General features: G+C 33.4%; 1 protein-coding gene across 1 annotated transcript; it reads right to left on the minus strand.

Annotated features, from left to right (window-relative positions):
* Positions 1 to 4727: 4727 nt before the first annotated feature.
* LOC113350851 (histone H2A.1-like) lies at positions 4728 to 5471 on the minus strand (the record flags this gene model as incomplete). Its single annotated transcript, XM_026594959.1, has 2 exons — positions 4728 to 5185; positions 5331 to 5471. Coding segments are annotated over 2 exons (387 nt in total), but the record flags the coding sequence as incomplete, so codon positions are not given.
* Between the last annotated feature and the right edge of the window lie 8782 nt (positions 5472 to 14253).

The following is a 14253-nucleotide window of genomic DNA, read 5'->3' on the forward strand; positions in this document are numbered from 1 at the left end:
ACTGAGATATGCAAAACATACAAGATCATGAGTATATCATTCTGCGTCAACTAACAGAGGTAAGAATGGGAATGCAAGCATCAAAAAAGATGTTACTTTCCCCATATAATAAACTCATGATCACATGAGAAAAGTTGGTATTTGACAAATACAAATATAAAAATAAAGGGAATAAAATGATCAATATATTTAAGAAGTCTAATGTATATTCAAGAAGAACACTAAAAGGGAAAAATTCAAAAAGACACAAGGATATACAAGAAGCAGAAAGAATAATCTACAACGACAAAAAACAATCAGTCTTCGTGCAGATTATTTTTATTATTCTGATTATAATTATCATTATTGCTTCACTCAACGTCAGAATCGTGAATTTCTTCTTCGCCTTCTTCGTATTCTTCATACTCAGCCTCACTATCAGAAATAAAAGGAATATCTTCATTGGGAGGAACATATTCAATAGGATAATTGGAAATGGGAATATTATTTTCTTCGCACACTATCTTAACTGCTGCGTTGCGACCGCGAATAACATCTTTGTTATTATTTGAGATGGTAACAATATAATTCTTCTTGAGCTTGCGATATTTGGAATCACGGACAGTATACTTCGCACCCAAATCTTCTGATAGCCTTTGGGATTCTTCTAGTTGCTTCTTCAATTTTTTAATTTCTTCAACATAGCTCTTCTCTTTCTCTGCGAAATATAAAGTGGGGTTAGAATTGGAAAAAAGATATTTTCTCTTTCAGAAGAAATCGCAAGTACAAAAGAGCAGTAAATGACCTTCATTATTGGAAATAATGTCTTTAAGTAAAGCAGTGTATTCGGATTCAAGGCTCACTTTTACAACTAAATCAGTTCTAGCATCATTCAAAACCCTAGCAGCCCATTTAAATTCATCTTCACTTTCTATAAGGAGCTGAGATCGGGTAAGATTTCTTTCCTCCATGAGTGCTTCCTTATCGCGTAAAGCTAAATCTCGCTCGACTTGGACTTCAAGTAAATTTTTTTGAAAATTTCCTAATTCTTTCGCACCCTTAAGAATAGCTTTATCTTTCTCATCAATAAGGGAATTATTTTTTGTTTATAAAACTTTAATTCTATCTTTGGATTCCCAGAAACGACGTTTGAAGCCGTTACAAGAGGTTAGGGCACTTCTATGATCAATACTGGGGAGTTGGTATTCTGATTTGAGTTTTTCAAAAGAAAGGGAGTTTATTCTATCTTCAGTGAGATTATTTAAAGAAGAATTAAGGTAGTTCAAAAGATTGTCATCATCAACAGGATGATGGGCAGAGCAAAATAAAGAGGCTTCTTCATCGGAGAGTCGATAAATTTCTACAAGAATACATAATTCAAGAAAAGCGAATATATAAAAAAAAAGGTGGGCATAAGACAGAGAAATGGTTATAGAATAAAATACCAGTCAGTTGATCATTCCTTTTGTGAAGCTCTGATATCTTATTCGCAGAAGTAGAAGCTTCAGCTTCAAGCTTGGAATTCTTAGTTGAAAGAGATTGAAGTCTTCTTTCATAATCAGAGGATACTGCATATGACATGCGAGACATCTGCGAAGAAAAAAAATTAATGATATAGAATAAGAAAATGATACGATGATGGGAAGATTAAAACTTGTTAAAAAAAACTAAAAAAGGGATAGAAATTACCAGAATACCAAAAGAAAATTGAAAGATGGGACTTAAAAAAGATGAAGCTCTGCGAAGTGAAGAATCATCTAAGCGAGGAGCATCACAAATTTTTGATACCATTTCAAGGGTATGAGTTAACTCATCATTACCCATAGAAGTCATGGAATCCAAAAACGCACTAGATAAGACTTTCATTGAAGAATCAATTGATGAGTCTTCAGATGCGAGGATATCATCGTCGGTGGATTCAGTATTTGAAGTGGAATCATATACTCTCTTACGCTTCTTTTCAAGTTTTGAGGGAGAAGAAGAAGACTGAGTTCTTTTAGATTTGACTTTGATCCTCTTCTTAGTCTTGACACCAGAAGAACTCACATATGCGAATAATAATGATAAGAAATAGAGGCAATAATATTGTTAAAACGAAAGATGGAATATTCCTTACCTTATTATTCCGCGAAGGAGAGTCTTCAATGGATTTCTTAGCTTGCTTGATTTTATCTTTCCCCTTTATAGTCTAATATATGAGAATTTAAATGTTAGTGCGAAAATAACAAAAATGTGAAGGTCAAAATACCAGTGCGAAGATCTTACATACCTTTTTCTCTTCTTCGGACAAGATGAATTCCCAAGGATGATAATGAGAAAATTTCTCAAGAATAGGAAGATCCGAGTTATCAACAGCTCTGCCAGCTACATAAGGACCCGTTACAGTAACAGGACAATTCACCCAACCCAAATCATTGGATCTACGACAAGTCTTGTTGGAGTTACTATTCCAATCGACATCTCGCATTATTCTCTTATCTTCATCGATATTCTCATTTCTTCTTATGCGAATGGCCCATTTTGTAGATTCATTTTTCATAAGTGCCACGTAGTAATGCTGAAAGAAGTTATCAAGATTATATTCACGGGGGTCAATAACTCTATCACGATACAGTTCATTTCCACTGCATATTCATAAGAAGTTCCCAATCCTGCTGCGCGACGAGCATACTCAAGAATTATTCTAATTGCATCACCACTCAATTGAAAAACGACTCGAGCAAATCGCTTGTCAGCAAGGATTTCATAGAATAAAGGGATGTTAGGATTATACAACGGAATAAGAAGACCATTCTGAAGTTGCTCTAAGGAAACAATGATTCTTTGATTTGTCCATTGTTCTGAGTTGATCAAATCAAGAGTGAGTTTGGATGAATAATTACATCCAGGGGGAAGAGTGAGTGAATAACCTCTTTGCCGAGTTCTTCTTTGAAAGCTGTGAAGGCCAAGTCATTCTTTTTAGCAATTGATATAACCATTTTCAGAATGAGAATGAGAATGATGAAAAACAATAAGATTAAATCTGGACGTGAAGAACAGTATGAAAGAGAAACTGAACTGTAAATAATAGTACAGAAAGGATACAGTAGTAGAGAGAAAGAAGAAGAAAAATAAAAAGAAAGACTTAAAATGGGAAGTTATTCACCGTTCCCGAGGCTTTATTTTATTAATGCGAGAAATAAACGGATAGAAAGAGGCGGTTAAAAAGATGTGTCAAGAAATGTATGGTTGAAAAGATACGCATTAAAAAAGAAATCTTAAAATCCAGAGGTGTGTCGGTGGGTTCGAATTTGAAAAGTTGAACATGTGCGATAACAAAGATTAAAAGGTTCTCATTTCGCTCATTTCACGGAAAGAACGATATGAGAAGAGGCAAAATGTAGGAATAAAGTATCGCACATACAAATTATGCGAAGAAAAGAAGATATAATGAGAGTGAATATGATCGCACATAGTTAAGTCAAGATGACGTATCAGATGAAGTCAGCATAATCACGAGTAAAATGTGAGGATCTGTGAGAAGTATGGAAGATCTGCTATGTAGGCAGGTATAAATGTGCGATAATAGCGCACGGTCATTCCGAAATAAGGGGATATCTTAGCTGTCATCCACTATGTGATATTCTATATAAAGGGTAGATTGGCCTTGTGAGAGAGAGAGTTCTTTTTAGGATCCTTGGTCAAGAAATTAGGAGAGAAAGTCTGTGTAAAAGAAACTTAGAGTTTCGTATCTTCTTGTAATTGATCTTGAGATCTTGATATAATAAAAAGATAATTTCTACCATGATCACTTAATAATTCATAGATTCTTATATTTGTGTGGTTGTGGGATTTCCTGCAACTACAGGAAAAGAATGTTCACTGTTCATTACTGATCATGAAATATCCCACTCAGAGCTTTCAACTGTCCAATTACAAGAATTCATGGGACAACCCAACAAGACCAATTACACCGTTGTCTGGATCCCTATTATGGATGCCGCGCTCGACCCCTTTGACAGAAGCCATGCCATGATACAGCGCGTACCACCCTTCTTTTGATAGATGAATCCATAACCAAAATTGTCTCTTTTTATAGTATCTATTGGCTCTAATTTACTTTTTAACTCCACTTATTGTCTCCCATAACTATGCATAGTCAATTGAGTGAGTAACCCATTGTGTTGCAATAAGAACCCCATTAGTCATTACAGAGAAAAATTACTAGATATCTTGTTTATCAATAGTAAGTCAAGGCATTGATATAAGTTCTCAGATCAGAAGCGCAATCAAACCAAAATAATCTGTCTGCAATAAACAAGGCATGCTAAGCAGCCAGTACATGAAAAACAATTATGATTCCCTACATGCCAGAAATCTTGTCTAGTTATCTTAGCAAACCAGAAAGGATATGCGACAACGGTAGTAGCTCCAGCAGCTGCCCTCATGTTTGCAACTATTGAGAATTAAAAGCTCCTGCTACATTCAAATATCTATATAAGTGTTATAAGTGAATTCAGCAGTTATAAACATCAAATACTTTTATTGGAATAGATGAAATAGGTCAAAGAACCATCAAGTGTCTGTTCTCTAGTCACTTAAGTTACTGTAGTATGTGGCTTGACCATGAGATTTAAGAAGGGAACACTTTTGAGCTGCTCATACTATTGAAAAGCCAAGGAAACAAATCAAACAACATTTAAGAAATTGTGAGAGTAGACGCAATGTTTGATAGACTGCTAGCAGCTTATGAAGGATTTAACAGTCAATTTGTCAAGAAAGCAGATCAATTTATTCCGAAGAAGCTTATGAACATTGAAAGACCGAATCAGATTTAAATCTGTAAAAACTAATCCCCAAAAAGAAAACAGATCATTCGGACCACCAAAATAATCCCATCCCAGAGTTTCTAGATTTCATTTCATTGCACATTTAGTTACATAATAGGCTAGACTGTACCCAGAGTTAACAGAAACTAGATCTAAGCTTTCTTTGGAGACTTTCCAGCGGGAGATTGTCCAGGAGACTTGGGTGTTGTTTCTTTCTCAAGACCCTTCTTTGGCAACAAAACGGAGTTAATATTTGGAAGAACTCCACCACTAGCAATAGTAACACCAGCAAGCAACTTTCCTAATTCTTCATCGTTCCTTACTGCCAAAAGCACATGCCTTGGTGTAATCCTTGATTTCTTGTTATCCCTGGCAGCATTTCCAGCCAACTCCAAAACCTAAAACACAATCAGAATCAAATTAAACAAAAACCCAGATCCAAAATCAAAAATTAAACAAAACCCAGATCGTAAATCAAGGGTTTCAATCCAATATCTCAAAATCAAAACTTACAAACTGAAAATAATGGAATTTTGTTTATACCTCAGCGGCTAGATATTCAAGAACAGCGGCGAGATAAACTGGAGCACCTGAACCAACACGTTGAGCATAACGACCTTTCTTTAAGAAACGAATGATTCTACCAACTGGGAATTGTAAACCAGCTTTGACTGATTTTGGTTTTTAGATGTTGGACAGTTCCAGAGAAATTTTCGTTAGGCTTTTTTGGTTTAATTTTGAATTTTTGTTGTTTTAGCTAAATGACTACTAAATCCTCTGCACAAATACCCAACCAGGAAGTCAGGAACAGGATCAACATCAATTCTTTGGTTTTCTTATAATCTTTAGCGGATTTGAAGTTTTGAACACGGCCCAGAAAAGGGATTTCGCCATCGCACTAGAATAAATTTTGGACTATAACATCTATTTTTTAAATTGAAACTAATACACATATGGGTGAGCATTTTATCCGTTATCCGCGGATTTAATCGGGACCAACCGTATTTGTGTGGATGGATGCCCGGACCATTCGCTAATAGGTTGGACGCGGATGAGATTTTTGAGATCCAACGGATTACGGATTGGACCCGGATGCAACCTTGAAAATCCGTTGGACATCCATACCCGTTAGATTAAGGGTATTTATATAGTTTTTAGAAAATATATGGATAGTTTTGGAACTTTTAAGTGTTTGCTTGGAGTGTTGTCCATGGCATTTCTATATTTATATACATATATAAAATGTGTAGGTTCTATGAGAAGTCATCTATATTGGCTTTATTTTTCATTATAAATCTTAACTAATACAAGTCTGGATTATCCGCACCCAATCCGTTCATCCGTGCATCCAAAGGATGCAAATCTGTTGGATGTTGGATTGGATGCCAAATTTGAAATTCGTAGTGAATTGGATTGGATGCGGATGAGGTGAAAACCGGTCCATACCGGCCCATGCTCACCCCTAAACACACATATGAAAAAAGAACACAAATTTGGGGGCCTTGAGACTCAGGGGTCTACGTCGTCGCCTAGTTCGTCTATGCTCAACGACGGCCCTGGACATATCAAAAAGGTAGGGAAAGCCAAAAATTGTAATTTTACTATTTTCACTCTTAAAAAAACATCAGCTGTAAATACCAATTTTAAAATATATATACTAAAAACGATAAAATAGTTGAAGAACTTGGTTGCCGCCATTGATTTTCGTTGATGAACAAAGGAGATTGAAAGTGATTATGAGCTCGTATTTAAAGGGTTTGGCCAGATATTTGAAGCGAGGAGTTACTGAAGATTTTGATGCGATTTTTTGTTGATTGGTTTGTGTTTTCAAATGAGAAAACAGTTGCAGCAAAAGGAGTTGTTGTCATCTATTTGGTGATGAGTGGGGAGGCTTAAAAAGTATTTTTGAGTTTAATTAGAGAAGCTTAATAAGAATAGGTTATTATGGAATTTATAACTCGGATGAGAATTTATTGGTTTGTGTGGAGTTTCTTGAACCTAACAATCAGTCAGGAACTAATGTTGATGTCGTTGGTTTTATGCGTGAATGGTGGCTGGTCGATGAATGTTTAAAGTTTTAGAACGGTTATCTGATTTTGGGTTTGCATCATACTCGAGTTATAATGGTTATCTAATATGTAAGACCCTTCTAAGTACTCATGCAGGTTTAAAGAACTGTAACTTTGTTTTGAACTAATTGTACTCCTATATCTAATATGTAAGAACTTTCCCCGCGAAATCGGAGGCCAACCATGGAATATTTGATGGAAATTGGATATCAACCATACTAGATTTGTAATATAACTTCAAACAAGATGGTATCGTAGAATTAAAGTGACAAACATACTACTGCGAAGATATACTGAAGATAAAACTCCCTAAGATATTACCTAATATAGGTTTTCCTATTGAATTCTTAGACGACGAATAAGTTGAAGGTGTATGGCATCGCAAAATCAGATTACATATTGGAGCGAGAATATTGATAATTTGAGTTATAAATTATGTCACAGTTTACCTAGATGAACCAATAAACGAAGTAGATATAATACTTTCAGTGGTGAAATATTGACCGACAACTATATCAAAGCTAATAAATTACAGGGAGGTGGTGAAATGGTTTAATATAAAGAAAACCAGTTTGCACATATTTTGAATCATTGCATTTCATGCTACACATGAATCATTTTCCTATAAAAGTCAACAAACAATAGGAGCAAAAATGGAAACTACTAAAAGCAAGTAAGAGAAGAGCGCATAGGATAATGGCACGCTGAGAGACAGTTCTATGTAAGATGGATCACCTGTCGTGGGACAAAACTAAGTCTTGGCGGTTGGAAGAAATTATAAAACAAAAACAAGCGCAGTTGCAAGGGCATACAAAAGGTGTTAGCTTTGGTATTTAATTTAATTTGACTTTGTAAGGTAATTTTTACGTCGTGAATTAAAGACCTTCTTTTCTTTTATTAGCTTTCGTTTTTTCTCAGGACAATACCTACCAAATATCTGTATTTTCTTTTAAAGTTCCGACACTTATGGGGCACAAGAATTATGCACTAAAGGTAAGAAGCTAATTCACAGCCAACACAACTGAATCAATCTATAGTTCGTTTGTTTTTTTGACTCCAAGACAAACACAATTTCTAGGTCTCGATGAAAAACTTTTTCAAGGATTTATCGATTAACTATTTACCTTATAAAATTGTTTAAATTTCGATGATTAAAATCAAGTTGTAGGGTTAGTACTTCCAATGAAAAAACTGGCTTATTGAGATGCAAAAGCAAGGTTCACAATAATATGTGCAAAACACAAATGTACTGGCGAGTTTGTTGGTTTAAAACCAAACGGACACACTAATTCCAAAATACCTGAAAACGTACAAAAATGTACAAATAATTTACATAGTTTCCTGAAACTAGATGATTTCCAAAATCAATTAGAATTTCGTATATACTCAAGCATACGATTCACAAGCTAGCATCAAAAATCGGATATATAAACCAACAAAATAACAAGGTTTACTGCTATGTAATCCCGACAACAGATGAAGTTTGAGAATAATAAATAATATAGTTTCACAAAATTACATAAAGAGAAATATATCTCTCCACAACAATATAGTTCAAACTTTAGATCAAAATATTCCAATGGATTAAGAACAGATCGTTATCAAACAACGAATGTTAGGTATGACACAACAAAAGAAACCCTACACATGGCTCCCTTATTTCCTTAATTGGAAATCGATGGATTCTGATGAGAAATATGAGTTGGAACAATATATACATGTAGAACGATATAGGTACACGACCACGTTTTCGCAGTATTATCTGATTGTGTTCTATGAATCTATAAAAGATTGGATTTAAGATCAATACAACAAGATCATATATATGTACAACGAAAAGAGAAGACAAAAACACACCCTGACAAAGATTAAACAATATCAAAAATTAGGAAAAGACTGGAACAACATCACATTTATCCAATTTTTAGAATTGGATGACACTGACGAAATCAACAATGCAGGAATTTTTTTTTACAACTCTTCAATTGTTGTGTGACAGTAAAATGTTTGAAGCTTAATTGCTGGGGAAAACTCTCAGAGAAGATCCGGATGCAAGAGAACTACAAATACATCATTGCAGCATTAAAAAATAGACAATTTATGTTTTCCATTTTGAAGAAAAAATACTAAAAAAAAGCATGACAACATGAGTCTTTTCCCAAATCATGGATCAGAAAAGCAAATATAAAAATTTGGGAAATATTATTACAAAGATGAACAAAAAGTAAAAAGAAGAACAAGAACGTATGATGTTAACGTTCAATGAACATATATAACATAAACACAACATATAAATGGAGAGAATTTGGGATCGGGAAAGAATGAAAATATGCTACGAAGGTCTTATGGTGTATAAAACTGAAGAAAGAATATGGGAAGTCGGACGCAATTCAAAAACATATAGATTCGGTTTCGGGTTAAATGACTAGCAAACGTCAAATAAGATTAAAAGGTAATGTTATGCTACCTTATGGTTTTTCTCATGTCGTTCTTTAATAAATATGTATTAATGCTTTCTTGTTTTAGTTAAACGTAATATATGTACAAAAATGCAGACTACGATGGGTATGAATATGTACTTATCTAGGGATCCTAATTTTTTTTTTTGTTTGGGATCATTAATTTTATTTTTTTATAGGTTAAAATCTTTTCATCAATTTTGTCAATGAGTTTCTACAAACTTATATATATATATATATATATATATATATATATATATATATATATATATAATCATATTACTCAATGAGTTTTTTTCATGCTTACTTGTTGTCGTATTGTTTTGTAATTAATCCTTTTAACCCTGTTTGTTTGTTGAAGGAATATAATGTATTGTTCAAACTCAATTCAACACATTGTCCTATCATTTTTACATTTTTAAGTATGATGTAGTCCCTCTCTTAGGTATAACTTTTTCTGTTCGAAATACTATACCTATTTTATTTTTTTTAAGTATAATTGATTAATTTGTAGTTTTTTTAATAGGTTTTGGACACATTAACTAAGTTGTAATATTTCTTAATATATTTTTACAGAAAAAAATACATAAAGTATGCCACTTAAGACTAAAAGAAGAGGTTAAGCCGGGGCCGTAAGGCCACAGTGATACCTAGTTTAGTTACATAATAGCTAGACTGTAACCCAGAATTAACAGAACTAGATCTAAGCTTTCTTTGGAAACTGTCCAGATTGTTACTCGATAACTGCAACACGTCATGGATAATTTAGATACTTTCACAAAAGGAAGAAAAAGTCTTATGCAATTCTATTTTCTACCCCTCTCTCTATCTCTCTCTCTCAATTCCTAACCAGTTCAGTTTTATTTCCTTCAAGTTGTAGTTCAACAAGAACTAAGAAACATAAACTCACTAAAAAGCCAAAACCAAACGGAAAAGTTGGAAGGATAAAGTTTCAATAGGCATTTTCCACAAATACAAGATAACAGGTATCAAACACTACCAATTGAAGCATGTTCTTTAACCTACAATTGTATGATCCTCTCCCAATCATGGGGAGGACCAAGATCAGGCGAAATTGGGAACTTTTGGAACTTCTTAGTTTTTTGATTGTAACAAAAAATACAGTTTTGACGTTTTTGTAGTACGAAAATTAGATTTGTCCCCGCAAGAGATTCAATAGAAAGTTTTGGATCTACAGTCCAGACATACGACATTGTGATCTTCTCTTCAAGCCACTTAACTGTACCATTGTTACACACCTGAATTACCTATGTAGAAGCTTCATGATCGGATATGCTTTTCAATACAGCTAGACGTCCCTCCACTTCCATGAGCCGAAAACTTGGTGAAATCGCAAAATTTTGGAATTTTCACTTTCAACATGAAACCACATTATATCTTCCTGGTCACGCCCAACCCCGGATCCGCCAATGTATAACACCATTCTCTATATAAAAACAGAGTTTTTTCGAGCGCTCTCATTAACCAGAGATTCTGGTTGATTCTGGCTCCACCATTATTTATTTTTAGTAATGATTTAAGATTTTAGCTAATAAAATTTGAGAAATATATTTCTGTGCTCCACAATATATTTCCCGGCTAATCATATTAAGGAAAAAATGTATTACCTAAAAGACAAATTAACAAAAAAAAACTAAATCCTAATTAAATCCTAACAATTAAAATACATAAATAAAAAAGTTAAAATAAAACATATCACTGTTTTATCATCACATGATTAAAACAATCATAACGTTAAAAAAAAGTCCAATGTCCGATTACACTTCTCAAAATCAAATAATCCTAATTACAATTCCAAGCTATTAATAATTAAACTAATCCTAATTACAATCTTATAATTATAATTTTAATCAAGATAAAAAAAAGTATATTAGAATAACAATTTAAGTCTAGATGAAATTAGTGAATTGTTGATCAAAACTATCAATAATTGAAAATTTAAAATAAAAATACCTGGGTTTATGGTTGATTACCCGTTGATCAGGGTATACTTCTTCCTTACTAGAAGAATTATAGTCGAGAAAAACTTTGGATTCTTAAGCAGGTTAAAAACACAAAAAATAAATCATGAAGACAATAACAAACCAAAGATAGAAAATATCCTTTTGAGAGTGCAAAAAAGAAAACGGAAAATTCAATTTTGTGTACATTTTTTTTTTAGTATTATCCATTCTATTGACAAAAAAATATTCGATGAATATCAAAGACTTTAATACAAAGTTTGTAATTTATTTGTTCTTCAAATAAAAGATTATTAAATGAGAGTGTTTAATAACTTTTAATACAATTAACCAAACATAATAATATTATAGATATTGATATTTTCCATGAGTATATATATATGTATATAAAAGCTTTAACATAATTAACCAAAAATAATAATAATATAGATACTATCTTAATACTAATATTGTAGATATTTTCCAAAATGCATGGATAGATATACTAACAAATTATTCAATAATTCTTTTCAGCGCACCATATAATCCCATTGGATGACGTGGCAACACTTTTCACAGGTTTCGGTTTTCTCTTTCTTAATAACGTGTGTGTTTGTTTCGTTTCTTGTTTTCAGTATTAATTTTTCGTTGTATCTTATGGAAAACAAAAATAATGGTGTTTTTACTTATAAAAGTTCCTTCCTTCTATCCCCTCTTCAATCTTTGTGGCCCAGCCTAGGATATATGATTTTCAATCCCCTTTTTTTTAACTCTCCTTAGGTTTCATAAACTAAACCCTAATCTCAACTTTTACTGTAGTTTTCCAGTGTTTTGTATTTCTCATTCTTTGATTCGTTCACTTTCAGGCTCAAATTTCAAGACTTTAGATAATAAATCTGAAACTGAATCGATTGAGGCTATCATACCGCTGCTCATGAATTCAGATAACTTTGTCTTTCTCTGTTGATTTCAATTTATTCTTTTGTAATTGATAAAAAGTTGTAATTATAAACTTGACTTCGATAGAAGGTTATTTGGTTTAGTTTTTGAGAAGTAATGAATGAGTTCGAGGAATGGAATGTTTAAATCATTCTGAAACAACACAAACAGATCCTCTTTTAGTTTCCTATAATTTTATTCCTAGGGTTATTTAATTGATTGACTCTCAAATGGTTGGGTGATTTGCATTCCCTTAATGCAACAAAATTGTTTATCCTATTTAAAAGAAAAAACTTGAACCGTCGCATATGAATTTTTTGTATTTTTTTCTGAACTGTCCCATTTAATATGGATTTGCATTTTTAGATGTACAATACAATATGTTGATATGACACAAACTTAAGTAGCAATTATGTGTTTAAGGTTCAACCAATTACAAGTTGTCAACAAAAAGATATCTTGAGCAACTGTAGTTTTTTTATAATTTGGGGTATACCAAAATGTGTGTAAGAATAAAATTTCAAGTTCTAATTATAAATCAGCAAATTGTTGTTGTCGTGAAGTCTTATTTTCAATCAAAATGCTCTGCCCTCTCTCCTGCCAACGGCTAGTTTTTTCTTCATCTTTCTCCTTCTTTGTATTCCTCTCTCCCTCTTCTCTAATGTTTGCTGAGTAACTCCCCCATCTGGATTTCGATCCTAAGCCAGATGGGGATCTAGGAAAGGGGTGAATATTATCAAGCGTCATGGTTATGTTCGATCTCTTCATTTAGTCATGAAATCCGGGTTCTGAATATTTTTATTCTAATCATTTAGGCACCTTTTGCATCATTTGCATCTATTCAAGACGTTCCTTACATAGGCTGAATCTTAATATTTTTACTCCTTTGCATTGGTATTTCTGCATAAAGCATAATTCGGTTCATTTTTTCTTCTAAACTTTATGCTTGTTGGTTAAACTTCAACATATAAGTCACTAACAAGCTGGTTAGGACAAGATTAGGAAATTGATGTAATCCTAAGGGAATTAGAAGTCATCTAGTTCTAAGAAAAGGAAAGACATGTAATAAGGTAACAGGACTAGGAAAAGGAATTCATAGTTCTATATATATATGATCACCAAAGTTTTGGTTGATCACATATGAGCAAGATTAGAGCTTGTGTTTAGTTTTGAGAGATTTTCTAAACATCAATAAAGAGAGTTGTCTTTATATAAGCTAAGTTTCATCTTGCAGTTGCCATTAATTGGTATCAGAGCTTGAATCTGAGCCATGGAAAGCGAAACCACCATTGTGGGTGCAAAACAGTTCACGCCACCATCAATACAAGTTCCAATCCTCAACGCCACAAACTACACAGTATGGGCCATGAGAATGAAGGTACTGATGAAAATCTACAAGTTGGGAACAATTGACCGGAACATTGCAGAAAAACACATGTATGGATTACTCTTTCAAGCAATACCAGAATGTCTTGTTCTACAAGTTGGTGAACAGGAAACTTCAAAGAAAATTTGGGATGCAATAAAGGCACGTAATCTCGGAGCTGATCGAGTTAAAGAAGCCCGTGCAAACCTTAATGTCTGAATTTGAAAGAGTGAAGATGAAAGACACTGATACTATTGATAGCTTTGCAGGAAAGCTATCAGAGATAGCCTCAAAAGCTGCGTCACTTGGACAATCCATTGATGAAGATAAACTGGTAAAGAAGTTTCTCAATAGTTTACCAAGATCCAAGTATTCATATCATAGCTTCTCTCGAACAAGTCTTAGATTTAAAGAAGACTAGCTATGAAGATATAATTGGAAGATTGAAAGCATATGAAGAAGAATCCTTGATGAAGAAAACAATGGAGAAACTCAAGGAAAACTCTTGTACACAACTCTTACCAACAAAACTCTGCGACAAGAGGAAGAGGTCGTGGAAGAGGTGGTAGAGGAAACAGAGGCCGAGGAAGGGGAGGAAGGTTTAACTCACAAGATAGAACAACAAGTCAGAATGATCAAAACCAAGGGAAAGAAAAGAAGGATAGATCAAAC

The sequence above is a fragment of the Papaver somniferum genome, chromosome 2 (genome assembly GCF_003573695.1).
Source record: "Papaver somniferum cultivar HN1 chromosome 2, ASM357369v1, whole genome shotgun sequence".
NCBI lineage: Eukaryota > Viridiplantae > Streptophyta > Magnoliopsida > Ranunculales > Papaveraceae > Papaver > Papaver somniferum.